Genomic DNA, 15,611 nt, shown 5'->3' with positions numbered 1-15,611 from the left:
ATTATGCTCTCTGGATGAACGTTAAACGAGATCATTTCATGAATCACATGATGGATAACTAAACATACAGATCACTCAGAGAGGACACACATCTCTCATCTGAAAAATATCACAGTGCTCTGCACGGACAGTTAGTGTGTGTATCTCTGTGTGTGTGTGTGTGTGTGTGTTGCATAGGCTATACTAAAGTTAAAGTTTGTCCCGACTCTTACTAAAATGTACAACTCTGCTGGTTCTTCCTGACAGCTCGCATTTCGACAGTCTATGATTTCAACTGGCAGCAGCTGTGGAAAGCAGATGTCACTGTAGTAATGGCAGCTTGTCAACTTCAGTTTGTAACGTGGATAGGTCTGGCAGACGCAGACGTCACGTAGCTTCTCTGGCGAGTGTGTTGCACGGACGTGTCACGGTCTCAGTTCATCGGCGATCGACACGTTCCTCTGCGTTCCTCTCCTCGGTCGCCATGACTACCATCCTCCCTCGTCTCTCGTGGTTATTAGAGTCACACACGACTTCCTGCAGACCCTTTCATGACGTCATCATCAAGAGTTTGAATCCTGAATATTAAACATGTTTGATATAAATCAGGGCGGCCCTGACGCGATCGTTAAGGCCGGATGGTCAGATAATCCTCCACTTTACTTCAAACATCTTTGTTTTTATTTTCATATGGAGACGTTTAGTTTCTTTATTTTGACAGTAAATAACTCACTGCTGTGATTCTGTAACCGTGGAAACAAACTGTTACCATGGAGACTGAAAGTTAACTGTAAACAGAAGAAGACACCTGATAAACAAACTCAGAGAAACAGGTAGGAGTGTGTGTGTGTGTGTGTGTGTATGTGTGTGTGTGTGTGTGTGTGTGTGTGTGTGTGTGTGTGTGTGTGTGTGTGTGTGTGCGTGTGCGTGTGCGTGTGTGTGTGTTAACTGTCCTTAAAAACATGGCATTCCTCTTTGTGTTTACGTCGTGATCAGCTGTGAATGTTGTTTCAGTCGTCATGGATGAAGTCAACATGGACAGTTCAGACCCGAGTGGAGACCAGAGGGACCTGCCTCAGGTGGACCAGGACCTGGTGGAGCTGCGAGACCACATCCTGCAGCTGCTGGACAGGAAACTGTTCATCGAGGTCAGTATGCTAATATTCATTAGCTAGAATAGAATAGAATAGACTTTATTATCATTGCACAAGAGTACAACGAAATTTACTGTGCCATGCCTGAAATATAAAAATATAAATATATAGAATAAAAACAAAGATATACATATACACACATGTATATATATACCTACGCAAGTACAGTAGAAAGTATCCAAACACATACACACCCATCATTAGTTAGATCATCATCATTAGTTTGTAAATAAATGTGTAAACAAAGCAGGTCGAAGCAATTTGCACTATTTGTATCATTATTTGTCCCGTGGTGGGTCAGTGTTTGATTTTGTTCAGTTCAGTGATGACTCCTGGATAAAAATTGTCGTTCAGTCTGGAGGTACGAGCCTTTAGTGCTCTGTAGCGCCTCCCAGAGGGTAGCAGAGAGAACAGGTGGTGACAGGGGTGGGTATCATCTTTCACAATGTTGTTAGCTCTATGGAGGCAGCGGGTACTGAAGATGCCCTCCAGAGAGGGCAGGGTAAGTCCAATGATTTTTTCTGAAGTCCTTATGACTCTCTGGAGACTTCTCCGGTCTGCCTCTGTACAGTTCACATACCACGTTGTTAGACAGTATGTTAGGACACTTTCGATTGAACAGCGGTAAAAGGCTCTGAGCAGCTCTGCGGACAGGTTGTTCTTTCTCAGAGTGCGTAGAAAATAAAGCCACTGTTGAGCCTTTTTAACCAGGGCAGAGGAGTTAATTGTCCATGTGAGGTCCTCACTGATGTAAGTCCCCAGGAACTGAAAGTTGGTGACCCTCTCTACTTCCTCTCCCCTGATGGTTAGGGGAGTGTGGTCCTCATGGTGTCTCCTGAAATCAATGATGAGTTCTTTTGTCTTTTTAGTGTTCAGTGTGAGGTTGTTGTTCATGCACCAGTCTGTCAAGCTGTCTATTTCCTCTCTGTAATATGTTTCGTTGTTGTCTGAAATCAGTCCCACCACCGTTGTGTCATCTGCAAATTTGATTATTGTATGTAAGTGGGAGTGCAGTCGAATGTGTATAGTTCTATAGGTCTAGGTGTGTGAGTGCTGTGTGGAGGGCAGTGGCAATAGCATCCTCTGAGGACCGGTGTGCCCTGTAGGCGTATTGGTGTTGGTCAAGGTTGGCAGGGAGGCTGGATTTAATGTGTTTCAGGACCAGTTTCTCAAAACATTTTGTGATGATGGGGGTTAGTGCTACCGGTCTGTAATCGTTTAAGCAGGTGATGTTACTCTGTTTGGGCACCGGTATGATTGTGGCTGACTTGAGGCAGGTGGGTACTATGGCTTGGGACAGTGACAGATTAAAGATATCTGTGAAAACCTGAGCAAGCTGGTGAGCACAGTCTCTGATCACTCTCCCTGGGATTCCATCTGGTCCCCCAGCCTTCTTGGCATTTACAGTGCTGAACATTCTTCTCACCTTGAGTGTTTGTAGGGTCAGAGGGGTTCAGCTGCACCCGATGGGGGCGTTGCTCCATCATCACTCTCTGTAAGTATCAAAGCGTGCAAAGAAGTGATTAAGCTCCTCTGCAAGCTGGGTGTTGTTGTCTGGAGGTGGTTGCTGGTTTCCCTTGTAGTTGGTGATGTGCTGGATGCCTTTCCACACATATGCTGGATCTCCGTTGGAGAAGTGATCCTCAGTTTTCTCCCTGTAAGTAGCCTTAGGCCGTGTTCACACTTTACTTATTTTTTCAAAAAAAAGCGCCGCTTTCAGTGCCTTTTGAGCGCTTATGTGCGAGTGTTCTGTAACCTTAACAACAGGATCTAGTCTGCCGTGCAACCGCGCCGCAGCCGGCCAGAGCACAACGCATCAATTTAGCACGGGAAGTCAGACACCGATACAACATTAAAACATCCGGTTTATTTTCAGAAAAAAACCCTCAGTTTTGACGGTTCAGAAAAACGACCGTTTGTGTGTTTGTTTATGTGTTTATAAGGTTTTTATTGAGTTTTATACCACAAACATCGTGTTATCTTGTGCTGTCGTGAGTGAATCTGTTAAATTACCGCAGAAATTGCTTTGTCTTCATACTCCAGCTGTTCGGCTGTGCTCTCTGTGCTGCAGACTGAGAACACAGCCGGTGGGTGTTGACGGATGAGGGTGCACGGTCCCATAACAGACCGGAGCGGACACGCAATGCACACATATCTGGTGGAAGTTTGCCGTTTTTGGGCACAGGTAACTAGGGACGTAGGTTACTACTCATCCTGATTGGTCAGCTGTCAGAAAGGCGCTTGACGTCACCCAGCGTTTTTCTGAAAAGTTGAAATAATTCAACTGAAAAAGGCGTCGGGCGCAGCGCTTTTTGAAAAGGCGTCCGCTTTTTAAAAAGGTGTCATCCTTTTTCATTTTTCCATAGGCTTGTATGTAAAAAAGGCACTGGCAGTTGAAAAAAGAGTGTGAACACGGCCTTAGCCTGCTTGATAACCTTCTTCAGATTGTGTCTGGCTATGCTGTACTGCTCTCTGTCCCCCGATCTGAATGCTGCATTTCGCTCCTTCAGCACAGCTGAAGGTCATCCAAAGTCATCCAAGGTTTCCTGTTTGGGAAAACTCTGATGCGTTTGTTGATGGTCATGTTTTCAACACAGGTCCTGATATAGCAGAGAACAGTAGTGGTGTAAGTTTCTATATCTGGGTCAGAGAAAAGGCTCCAGATGGTCCTTTCAAAGCAGTCCTGCAGTTGTAGACATGCGTCTTTAGGCCAGGTCGCAACAGTTCTGGTGGTGGGCTTCAGTTTTAGCGGTTAGCAGGTGGTCGAGTGCTAACTCAGCATTAGCGTCTGGTGGTATATAAATGACTGTCACCACAACAACAGAAAACTCCCGCGGCAGGTAGAATGTTCTGCATTTCACTCCTAGAAACTCCACATCTGGTGAGCAGTGACGATTTATGACGGTGGTATTTGTGCACCAGCTGTTATTCACATAAACACACAAACCACCGCCGCGGCTCTTACCAGAGTCCCTGGTCCTGTCACTGCGTTGTGTGGAGTTAGTTCAATACCGTTGTCTGGGACGCTCGGGTCAAGCCAGGTTTCTGTGATAATCGTCACACGCAGGCATCCTTTGTGGTTGTCCGGGATGATAATTCCAACCTCAGCTCATCCATTTTGTTACTCAGGGACCTGGCGGTAGCTACAAAAAAGCTCAGTAGCAGTGGTCTGCTTGGCGCTCTCTTTAGCCTGGCCAGGTTTCCCACCCGGCACCCCCTCTTCTGTTTACGTGCCTTCTGCTGCCTTTGGAGCCTCCTGCCCGGCAGGGTGATCCACGGAGAGTCCGGTGGTTGTACTATTTCCTCTGGGATCCGATGTGGGTGGTGAAAGGCACTCGTTATGGGCATTTGGTGCCTTATCCCGATGTTTATGAGTTCATCTCGACTGTACGAGAACTTTGGCTCACTCAAACCCACACATATCCACTCACACATCAATACAAACAGCCCCCATACACAAAGTTTCAAGGAACACTGAGCCGCTGTGTCTGTGTGCGCCGCCGCAGCTACTGTATGCTACCTGGGTTTATAAATCTCACCTCAGAGTTGGACTGGAACAAACTGTACGCTCACGACGTACGAGCGAATCTTCTTTGAAACATGAAACCATTTCTCAGTTATCTTTTGAGACTATTGATTTGTTTTTGTTTTCTTTGAACTGCTCACGATCCACACTCATGCTGACATTTTGTTTGACTGGCAGAAGAAACTGGCGCTCTTGCAGAACAGCTCGTATTATCTGGAGATCCAGCATGAGGATGGGCCTCAGATGGAGGAGGAAGTCCGCCTTCTCTACGACGGCACCCTGATCAACCAGCAGCGACTCGCTCGGGCCTTTACCTTTGCCAACACCCACGTGAAGCTCCTCCTCTGTCTGCTGGAGTCGCTCTTCCAGCAAATCCTGAGGGGCTGCAGGGAGCTCTGTGCTTTCATGGAGATGTATGATCAGAGTTTGTTAGACGGAGGCGCAGCGGACTCGGCTCAGCAGACGCTCCAGCAGACCCTACAGTACGCAGACCGCTTTGAGGGCAGAATGTTTCGTAATCTGGGCCAGCTCAAACCGCAGGACCGGCTCATCCCCATACTCTACATCAAACTGCCCGTCACTATCGACAGGTCCGAGTCGTATTCATCGGTCAGCTCTGTGCACCTGAGCTGGACCATCCCAGGAGAGGAGGTCAAGGATCCCGAGCAGCAGTTTGAGGTGGAGGTGATGTGCCTCCATCCGACCACCTCTGACACCGACCAGATTTGTATATCCAAATGCCAGGCGTACAACACCCAGGTGACCAACCTGATCCCAGACAGGTACTACATGTTCTCTGTGAAGAGAGAGTACTCTGTAAACCTGGTGTACGGACTGTGGAAGGACCAGGTCATGCTAAAGACTCTGGCCGTGTCAGATTAGCTGCTAATTGTTGCTAACATGTAAATAAAATAAAGTTCTGATGTGACTGGTTGTAAAAAGTGGAGATCAGACTTCGTCTGTTAGTTCAATAAAGGTCAGAGATAGATTATTAGTCTGATATTTACAGGAACAAATCTCCAAAAGGCTCCAACAGCACAAACACGGCCCAGAGGTCAAAGGTCAGGTACTGAATCAGCTGAGGCTCTATCCTCTAGTGGACACTCGAGGAACTGCAGCAGTAAAGATGGACATTTTAACATGGAGCTCTATGGGGACTGACTCACTGCAGGAGACAGACTCTAGTGGACACTGGAGAAACTGCAGCAGTAAAGATGGACATTTTAACGTGGGGCTCTATGGGGACTAATGGAACACAGGTGTGAATAAAGGTGAGGACACAGGTTTGAGGTATTTCAGCCTTTATTGAAGCACAGCCCTGATATGTACGAAGTCAGCAGTAGAAAAATCAAACATGGCTTTAAGAACACGTACGACGACTGTAACTGTAGAAACTCAAAGTCGTCTGAACCCGACCCGACCCAGCAGCATGAGGAACAATCAGCCCGTTCACTTCCACACTGTATCCTGAGACACAGGTGAACAGAGCGAGGTCATCGTGCACACCTGTACAGAAACACATTGTGCGATATACAGGTGGAGCCTCTCCTCCTCACATCATCTGATCACAACATCTCAAATAAAGTCACCTGGAACATTAGCATATCTCAGGTCAACAAATAGAAACAAGGTCACAGAAGTCAATCATTCATTAAAATACTATGTAAACCATTATTTCCCACAATGCATCAGAATCTGACAGTGAGGATTCAAGTAAACCCCGATTGCTTCCTGTGACGTTTCATCTCAGAGGAATGTCGACGGCTCGGCAAAGAAAAAGAAAAAAGAAAAAAAAAGGGTAACGTGCAGAAACATGAGGTAGATAAAAAAAACAGAACGGGATCTAAACTTCCGTTTCAGGACAACGATATCGACATTCAGACGCCGTTCTCCCTTTATCCAGACGTTTATCACAGTTTAATATCAGGCCTGAGACTGACCAGAGAGAGAGAGAGCGAGAGACGGACCAGTCCATCCTCCAATCACAGCTGGAGTCTGCCGCTCCCTCGTCTAACCTGCAGACCCGCGTGCAGCTCAGACGCCGTCTGAAGGCAGCGTGGAGTGATTCTCAAACGTACAGCTTTTACACTAAAGGGTCACAGACTGTGGAAAGCACAAACAAACTTGTGATTTATCGAGCGTCTGAAGCAGGAAGAGACGAACTTTGAATAAGGCGACAGAAGCCCCGCTCAGACCGCCGTTTCAAGACGCCATATCTACGTCCCCGTGACGTGTCTCCTTCAGTCTGAATGTCATGGAGACGTGAAGGGGGGAAGTGACCCCCCCCCCCGTCCCGTCCCGTCTTCAGAGTTGTTACAGAGGAGAGACGCTGTGTGTGAACTGTGTGTGTGTGAACTGTGTGTGTGTGTGTGTGTGTGGAGCTCCCGCTGTGCCGTGACCTCACAGACCGGGATGCCAATATCACGCCGTCACAGAATCAATTTGAACATCCAAAGACGCGATGAGGGCGGAGCTTAGTGACAGAGCTTTGGGGGCAGAAAGCCGTCCAAACAGGGTGAGTTCAGATGGCGCTCGGCACTCGCTGAAGGCTAAAACTTTTTCCACCATCTTTCTACATTTCATGGACCGTCTGTCGGTCTGAATATCAGACCTGCGGGTCACCGTCCCCGCAGCTCGTACATCTGTTACCCCGCCTTAAATCCAAAATGGCTGCTACGTGCACCGACAGTAAAGTTTAAGATGAACATTAAAAACGTAGTCTTGATTTAGTTTAAATCGAGTTCATAGTGTCATTTAAGTTCTGTGGACGTGTGGTCATGTGACCTTCAAACGATCACCCGGTCCGCTCACTCTCATTGGCTGTTCAGGTCAGAGATCTGGAATCCTAAATATCAGACATGATGTTTCTGACTCCACACGGTGAGGGACCCTCAAACAGTCTCGTATGGAGCCAACTTTATTTTGAAAAGAGCTCTCTTCCTGTTTGGTCTGAACTCATCTGGTGGTTGTGAACTTATTCAAGTATTCATCTCACAGCAGCGTGAACATCAGAGTCTGTCTCCTGTCTTCTGATTGGACGAAGGCGTCCTCCATCGTCTGTAAAGTCTGCACATTGACGACAAACTGCTTCTCCTCCGGGTTCACATCAAAGGAGGACGAGGCTCCGCCTTCAAGCAGCAGCAGTCTGCAGAGAAACAACACCAGCTGTTAAACGCCAACGTGATATAACCAGCAGCCCGTTTAAATGTGAAATAACCAGCGGCCCATTTAAACATGAAAAAAAAAGTGGTCAGTTGAAATAACTGAAAATATGTAAATAATAATTCAGAGCACGGAGATGGTAGAGGTGGCGTGCAGACAGTCTATGGTTGTGCAGCGATCACAGGGAATAAACGTCACCACCCCTCCCACTCGCTCCAGGTGAATTCTCCTGATTATATCCTGCTGCGTTCTCACATCAGCTCACTCTGACTTTCTGCAGAATAAATACGAGGATGCTGGAGGAGAAGCTCCGGGTGAAGAGAGAAACATTCAGCTGTTTGTGTTCACAGACTCAGACTGAGAATATCAGGAGGTTGAAAGCAGCTTGTTCTGTTAACACGTGTCAATGTTTGATCACAAGAATCATATCAAAGTTTAACATACAATCCTAATAAACACCGTAAATCTCCCGCCTCAAACCAGTTCAGACTGATCTGGGGGGGGGGGGGGGGTTGACCTTTGCCCTACTTATATAATCCTCATTCCTGGCCCTCACCCACTGGAGAGCAGACAAAGAGTGATGTCATCAATAAGCAGGGGTTGACATTTGGACAAATTGGTTCAATTTGCCACTGGCCCTCCGGGCCACTAGTTTTCAAAGATCACTGGCTAGAGGTGGGTGATATGGGAAAAATATCAAATCACAATTTTTTGGGGCAAAATCACGATCACGATTTTTTTCATACTGATCTTTAGACAAATTTGTAAATTACTGACCAGTTCAACCAAACTTATTTCCCTGTATAATGTTTTTAAATGCACGAAAACTGCGCTGACAAGTTTAATCTATATAAAAAACATCTTTGTAGGAGGTCTCACCCAGAACATCTTTAGCAACAGAAATGTCTTTCCCTCAATTTGATCAATATTTATGCACAATTTGAAGGTTTTCCTCACCACTTTGAAATTAGGAGTTAGTTATGTGTCCTCTTTTTATGTTCATCAGGAACATTTTCACGCAGTGATGCAGTCATTTAAAAACATGTAGACTTCGAGTTCTCGTGTTTCTGTTCTATTTTAGCCCTGCAGAGTTCCTACAGCTGTAGCTTCATACAGGCTCTGCAGCCTTTGTTGTTTTTTATGACATTAGTGGACTAACTTCAGTTTAGTTTATATTAATCAAACATAATACAGAATGTGTTTATTCTGTGACACATGATCAAAGTAAGTTTTACTGACAGAGGAGTTTAATTCATAGAGGGGGCGGGACATTGTTGATTGACAGACAGACAGTCTGTCTCTCTGCAGACTGTGAACGTCTCTCCGGCTCATTAAACAGTTTCTTGTGTCGTTATCTGAGATGTAAACTTAACTGTGCAAACTATGCAGATAAGTTAACTGTTGCTCACGCCGTGTCGGTTTGAGAAAATATCAGAACAGTTGCATATAAACGGGATGGAGTTGTTTTTGCGGACTACTTTTAAGTTTCGTTTTCGTTTTCACCCCTGCGGAGCAAAAAAGGAGGGGGGGGGGGCGCGTCTGTGTCGGAGCATAAACTGCAGCATGATAGAATAAACACATAAGCCCGGTTCTACGATCTCCCTGCTTTGGCAGATCGCCAGCAAGTTAAAATCCTTCACGATCTAAGATCGTTATATCGCCCACCACTATCACTGGCCCAGGAACGTTACTTTTGCTTTCAAAAATAACACTCACCAATTTACTCTTCAACCATTCTGATGCAAAAGTCAATTACAACTTTTATTTAATTAATTAAGCTCTATTTTGTATTTTTCTAATATTAATGTGCTCATGTTTATTCACCATGCTGGTAACTATAGGGAGTCTACTTACTCTGATATTAATATGAGGCTGTGATAGAGCTGGAATTGTTATGATCACCTTTCTCTCCTTCTTTTTTCTCTGTGAGAAACTCTTCATCCTTAGATCTTTTCTTTAGGAGCTCTCTTAAGGGCTAAGATGCTTTGTGAATAACTTTTATCTTTACCAGGACCTGGTCTTTAACTTTAAGGGAAAATTTAGCTGCAGCATGTTCCAGCTCCAGCTGTCTGTCACTGTGGCTGAAACTTTTCTCCGTTCTGTTTTCGTCATGCCCTGCTGTCACTCTCGACTCTTCCAGTGATTTTTTTCCCTTTGAATGCTGAATGATCTGATGGTTTTAAAACCACTTCACCAAACGTGTTTTTTATTAGAGAAAACCTGCGCTAAAATCTGTGTGCGACTCCGCTGTTTGAGAGTAGCAAGCGCGCTCGTGGGAGGGACAGCAGTGAAGCCGTCGGCTGCCTTTCAACTGTGACATACATGTGATACGTTGATCCTGTAGCAGTTATTAGCGCAACGTTTTTTAAAGAATTACTCACAAAACACCAGTATGACAAGAAAGTGCTGTGAAATTGAGAACGTGTTACAGTCTATTTTTTTTCAGGCAGTATTTTAACTGGCCCGAGCGAGCCAGCTGAACGTGCAATCAGCTGGCTCGGACTCTGTCAATCATTCATTCGGGCCAGTTATAATGTCAAGCCCTGATAAGGTACTGCACATGCTCAGTGCGACTCTTTAAAGCAGACTAAACTTCAGACCCTGACAACAGAAGACCCACGTGGTCTTTCTGACCCGTTAGTAAAGAGGGGGGAGGGTCACCTGTAGCCGCTCAGGTCGGGGTCACGCAGCACACGTCACCTTGTCCATCCTAGCCTGCAGCTGGAAGGCATCGGGCCGGTCCTGAGGGTTGACAGCGAGCATGTCCTGCAGCAGCTTCCTCACGCCGTCACACATGCACGAGCGGCGTTTCTGAGGGATGTTCAGAACCATCTTTGGATTCTCGAGCAACGCCTCGCCCACCGGCACGATGTCCGCCCCGTGTCTCACGTACGTGCCGAGCAGCTCGCGCTTTGACTCGGCGTCGATGAACGTGATTCTCTCCAGCATTGCCCATATGATGATGCCCAGGGCGAATATGTCCGCCTTGGCGGTGTAGTGTCCCTCCCACACCTCGGGGGCCATGAAGAAGTCTGAGCCGCACGCCGACGACAGCCAGAACTTGTTGATGTTTTTGTTCTTGTCCTCACCACTTTTACCCTCTCCGGTGTTTCCTAAACCGGCGCACACTTTGCTCAGGCCGAAGTCGGCCACCTTGAGGACCGGCGTGCCGGACTTCTCCGAGATGAGGATGTTGTCAGGTTTCAGGTCTCGGTGGACGATGTTGTTCTTGTGCAGGAACGCCACAGCGCTGGTCAGCTGCAGCATGAAGCTGTTGTTGGTCCGCTGGTCGGGGCGGCGTGACAGAATGTACTGATTGAGGTCTCCGCCTTCACAGAACTCCATGACGAACCACAGGTAACAAGGCTCCTCTGGAGGACCGGGCACCCGCTCACCTGGGGAGGGGGAGAGAGAGAGAGAGAGAGAGAGAGAGAGAGAGAGAGAGAGAGAGAGAACAGGGGTTTACACACAGAGCAGAGAGAGACACACACACACACACACACAGAGCAGAGACGCAGAGACACACACACACACACACACACACACACACACACACACACAGAGCAGAGACACACACACACACACACACACACACACACACACACACACACACACACACACACACACACACACACACACACACACACACACACACACACACACACACACACACACACAGTTGCTTTTCAGTTTAAGAATCGGGTAAAGTGACAACCTAACGACTGATCGTACCGATGACCAGCAAACAGGTCGATAACTGTAACGACCCTGTTGTGACGTCACCTGCCTGACCAGCACAGGTGGCTCAGCTGCTGCATGGTTAAGGACACATGCTGCTTTTGGCTTCTGTTCAGAGGAAAGGGTTTAATAGTTCAAGGAAGACAGTCAACTCAACAGACTCCATTTTGGTGAGAGATATTTCCTGAAGTGGGAGTGAGAGCAGCCGGTTCAATCCGCCCTAACTAGCTTCGTTAGCTCCAAACCTCGTTTAAACATCTTCAACTTTTGGTTTAATTCGGGTTTATAAAGATTATTTTTCACACTACTCTTTGGTGTAAGGTATTTTCTGAAACGTGAGAGTTTTCTTCACACTTCGGCTCTGATCCAAACCTCACAGCAGCGATGACATCAGATGAAAACCGCCGAAACCAGCTTTGTTAGCACGAAGCCTCGTTTAAACATAGTCAAATATTATTTGTGTGTGTGGAAATCCAGGGGACATGTTGTACTCGTTGCTACTGGATATTTCCTTAAGTGTGAGAGTTTACTTTACACTTCGGCTCTGATGTAAACTTAAATAAATCACCTACATCAAATATAAACTTTGTTTTCATAACTGGTTTTGTTGTCACCGCTCCAAACCTCGTTTAAAAATCTTCAACTTTAGTTTAATTCGGGTTTATAAAGATGATTTTTTACACTACTCTTTGGTTTAAGGTATTTTCTGAAATGTGAGTGTTTTCTTCACACTTCGGCTCTGATGTAAACTTAAATAAATCACCTACATCAAATATAAACTTTGTTTTCATAATTAGTTTTGTTGTCACCGCTCCAAACCTCGTTTAAAAACCGCGCAGTTTAATCTAACTAGTGTTTAAACATGTGTTCGACATGTGTTCTTTATGGTTCTAGATATTTTCTGAAGTTTCAGTGTTTTCTTCACACTTCGGCTTTCATCCGATCCCTAACAGAAACGCTGACGTCACAGCGAAGCCAGCTGAAGGTGACTCAGCTCGAGCCGCGCAGGTAAACGTCACCTTTGAGCGAGGTCTCCACGAGCCGCAGGTACTGTTTGGACCGCTTGTTCCCGTGACTCATCTTCTGGGCCACCCGGTTCCTCTGCAGCACGCACTCCTCCAGCTGAACCACGTTTTCGTGCCGTTTCTCCAGGCTGGCCAGCGCCCAGAACTCCTGCAGCGCCAGCTCCACGTTCTCCGGCGCGTCACACCGGAGCTTCTTCACGGCCACTCTGGCTCCGGTCCTCCGCGCCACCGCCTCGTACACCACTCCGTACGACCCCCTGCCCACCTCCCGGAGCAGGTTGTACCGGGGAGCCATGATCCTCCGCTCCAGGCCGTCCTGCTTCCAGAGTCCGGAGCCCCCCTCCATGTCATGGTCTACTTCCGTGTTCCCCACGCTCAGACTCCGCAGCACGCCGGACTCCTCCGCCGCTCGCGCTCCCGGCTGTGGTCTGCGGCAGGCTCGTGCGCTCCTCGTGCGTCTCCGCAGGTTGTCTGTCGCACCTGTGTCCATCCGTCCGCAAGAGCCTCCTTCACGGTTTAAACATCCGGTACGAGAACAGCGACATGCTGTCCAAGCAGCGACCGCGAGCTTCCCCGTTCTTTTAGACTGTGAGAAACAGAGGAACGGAGGGGGCGGGGCTAAGATATGACAAGTTCCGGTCATTACTTCAAAATAAGACTTGTGGTGTTGTTTATGTCTATCCGGATCTGAGAGGTCTCTTTACCCAGTCATTAAGTCCTGAAGGGATGAAACACAGTTTATTTAAACAGTGAACACCTGAAGAGGGGTGCGGCTGTAGCTCAGTCTGTAGGGATCCGGGTTGGGAACCAGAGTATCTGGTATCTGCTCTGGAGCCCCCCCCCCCCACTCTGAGACCTCTCCATCAGTGCATGTCCACAGGATCCTTAATAAAGTATAAATTATGATTATTAATAAAGTGCTAACAGCTTCCCTTCATATGAGATGGTCACAGATGTTTACACCTTGATACGATTCTAATTAAAATCTGATATTGACACCTGTCTGGTACCATGGCAACAAATACAGAAGTCCGAATCACCTGATGTTGTAGACACGTCTAAATTGCAAAAATACGTTGGTGACATTTTGTACCGCACGTTGCCATGGTGACAGTCAGACCCAAACCGTTTACCTGCATGGATCGATTCATTCTTCTGCTTCACACCTGTCTTATGAAACAGATCATATTCCTTCTTTTGATACTATGATTAAAATAACGATGACTGAAGCAGAGATCGTTTATTCACACGTCAAAAGGTAAAGAAGTAGGCCTATCGGACATGTTGGCGCCCTGAGCGTGTTGGGTCATTTAATGATCAAACAAAACTCCCGCACACGGTCTAATAATGCTAAATAATGATTGTCATTGGTCAATTGAAACAGACTTTTAAGGGTGTAACTCAAACGGGTTTGTTACCACAGCAACAGAAAGAAAGTCCCAGGAGCCTCCTGCACACCGTCACTAAGTTTCAGAACGGTGAAGAATCTGACTGAATCTGTGAATTCAAACTTCACTCTCTGATACTTTGGATCATTAACACTTTTATTGTCGCCTCCTCTGGTCCTATTTTTATTCTATTTTATATGTTCTTTATATTTTATGTTCACCCTTTAAAGATATTTCTCACAGTGACGATCTTCAATCGAACAGTAATTATTCAAGTTATGAATAATTGACAACCTTCACCTTTAATGTCGATGTATGTCAGGTAGTCAGATCATAATTTATGTGGTGTTTTTCAGACGGTGAGGTTCCTGTCTTCAACAACACACTCGTCTTTTAGTCCTCAGATTCTCTACTTTTACTCTGAAGGCAGATTATTGTCCCTTCCGGTCTGTACCCGGATGTACCACCTGCCGTAAAATGCGGAACAATTCCTCCTTGGGCATGAGGGTGTCAGATCCCCGGACGGTTCAGACTCAGCTCTGATGTTCTTTAGAGGAAGGAGGTCCCCCTGATAGGCTATTATGTGTTAACGAATTTGAAACTGACACATTATTTATTACAATGTAAAAACTACAGCTTACAAAGAAAGGCAGTATTTAAACGATGATCTGACGTGAGGATATCTTCTTCTTCAGAATGAAGTAGTTCCTGTCCTCTACCTGCGGAGGGCAGTAACGCGTAGCTGCGTCTAAACTGCTGGAATAATTACAAGAAGAAGAAGAATAGCGAAAGATAAACAAAGAAACGGGGACAGTACTTGTTTCATTCATTAAAAATTAATGACCTGTTACCACAGACTCATTTTAGTCCAGACTGGTAGTTCACCGCCTCATAAAGAGATAAATAAACAAAAGCTCTCTGAAATAATGAGTCTGTGGTAACAGGTAATTTATTTTTAATCTCAAATTTAAATAACCTTGAATATAGCAATTTATTCATATTTCAGATAGCTTTTATTTTGAAATGCTACATCAGATTGTCTTGATATTTGGTAAATAACATTGTGAGATGGCTTACTATCAGTCTGGATTGAAATTAGTCTGTTGTAACAGGTCATTTATGTTTAATCTCAAATTGAAGTAGGCCTTGAATATACCTTGTGTTCCATATTTCAGATAGCTTTTATTTTCAAAACATCATCAAAATGTCTGGTTGTTTCTTCTTTTTAAGCAAGTATCCACTTATAAAACTATAGACAAGCCAGTGGGGATTTTAAGTTGAAACTTTTGTTGTTAGGCGCTCTTCCTGTTATGCCTCTACTACACGTGCACCTAAAATAGCGTGAGGGCTGGTTTGACAATCGTATCTGAAGTGGAGGCTGGCTTGACCGCAGTAGTCCATTGGGGGCGGCCGTCCAACCAGCGCTCATCTCCGTCATGTCCGGTCAGACTTAAAGCTGTTTGTTTGTACTTCCTGTCGTTGTGTCCTCGCTTCTGTTGTTCTTACTCTCTGATGTTGGCCTCTTTGGATTAAAGCGTCTGATTGATGAGTTTTAGTCCACGAAGCTTCTCATGTCACAGTTTTGTGTTCAGTCAGGAAGGCTGTAATTCTACTTCCTGTTTACTGGTGAGGTCATAGT

At 46.0% G+C, this 15,611-nt stretch overlaps 2 protein-coding genes across 4 annotated transcripts; one reads left to right on the top strand and one right to left on the bottom strand.

Annotated features, from left to right (window-relative positions):
* The first annotated feature begins 942 nt into the window (after positions 1-942).
* LOC110006011 (fibronectin type III domain-containing protein 11-like) lies at positions 943-5,647 on the top strand. The gene is made up of 2 exons (XM_020661260.2): positions 943-1,127; positions 4,837-5,647. The coding sequence occupies exons 1-2, from the start codon at positions 999-1,001 to the stop codon at positions 5,539-5,541; spliced, it is 834 nt and encodes a 277-aa protein (XP_020516916.2). The 5' UTR covers positions 943-998; the 3' UTR covers positions 5,542-5,647.
* Positions 5,648-5,943: 296 nt separating this feature from the next.
* Positions 5,944-13,202, bottom strand: LOC109999289 (serine/threonine-protein kinase 35). Of its 3 annotated transcripts, XR_010666443.1 has the most exons (4): positions 12,579-13,199; positions 10,483-11,216; positions 7,655-7,804; positions 5,944-6,165 (listed from the first exon to the last, which is right to left on the bottom strand). XR_010666443.1 is itself a non-coding variant. In XM_020654311.3 (3 exons), the coding sequence occupies exons 1-3, from the start codon at positions 13,072-13,074 to the stop codon at positions 7,790-7,792; spliced, it is 1,206 nt and encodes a 401-aa protein (XP_020509967.2). In that variant the 5' UTR covers positions 13,075-13,202; the 3' UTR covers positions 5,944-7,789. The 3 variants fall into 3 exon arrangements, 2 of the variants coding, with proteins under 2 accessions (XP_020509967.2, XP_020509966.2); XM_020654311.3 differs by having other exon boundaries at positions 5,944-7,804; positions 10,522-11,216; positions 12,579-13,202; XM_020654310.3 differs by having other exon boundaries at positions 5,944-7,804.
* Positions 13,203-15,611: the final 2,409 nt, after the last annotated feature.

This window comes from Labrus bergylta, chromosome 5 (genome assembly GCF_963930695.1).
Source record: "Labrus bergylta chromosome 5, fLabBer1.1, whole genome shotgun sequence".
NCBI lineage: Eukaryota > Metazoa > Chordata > Actinopteri > Labriformes > Labridae > Labrus > Labrus bergylta.
The sequence above is the reverse complement of the archived record's forward strand: the minus strand, read 5'-3'. Positions and strand labels throughout refer to the sequence as shown.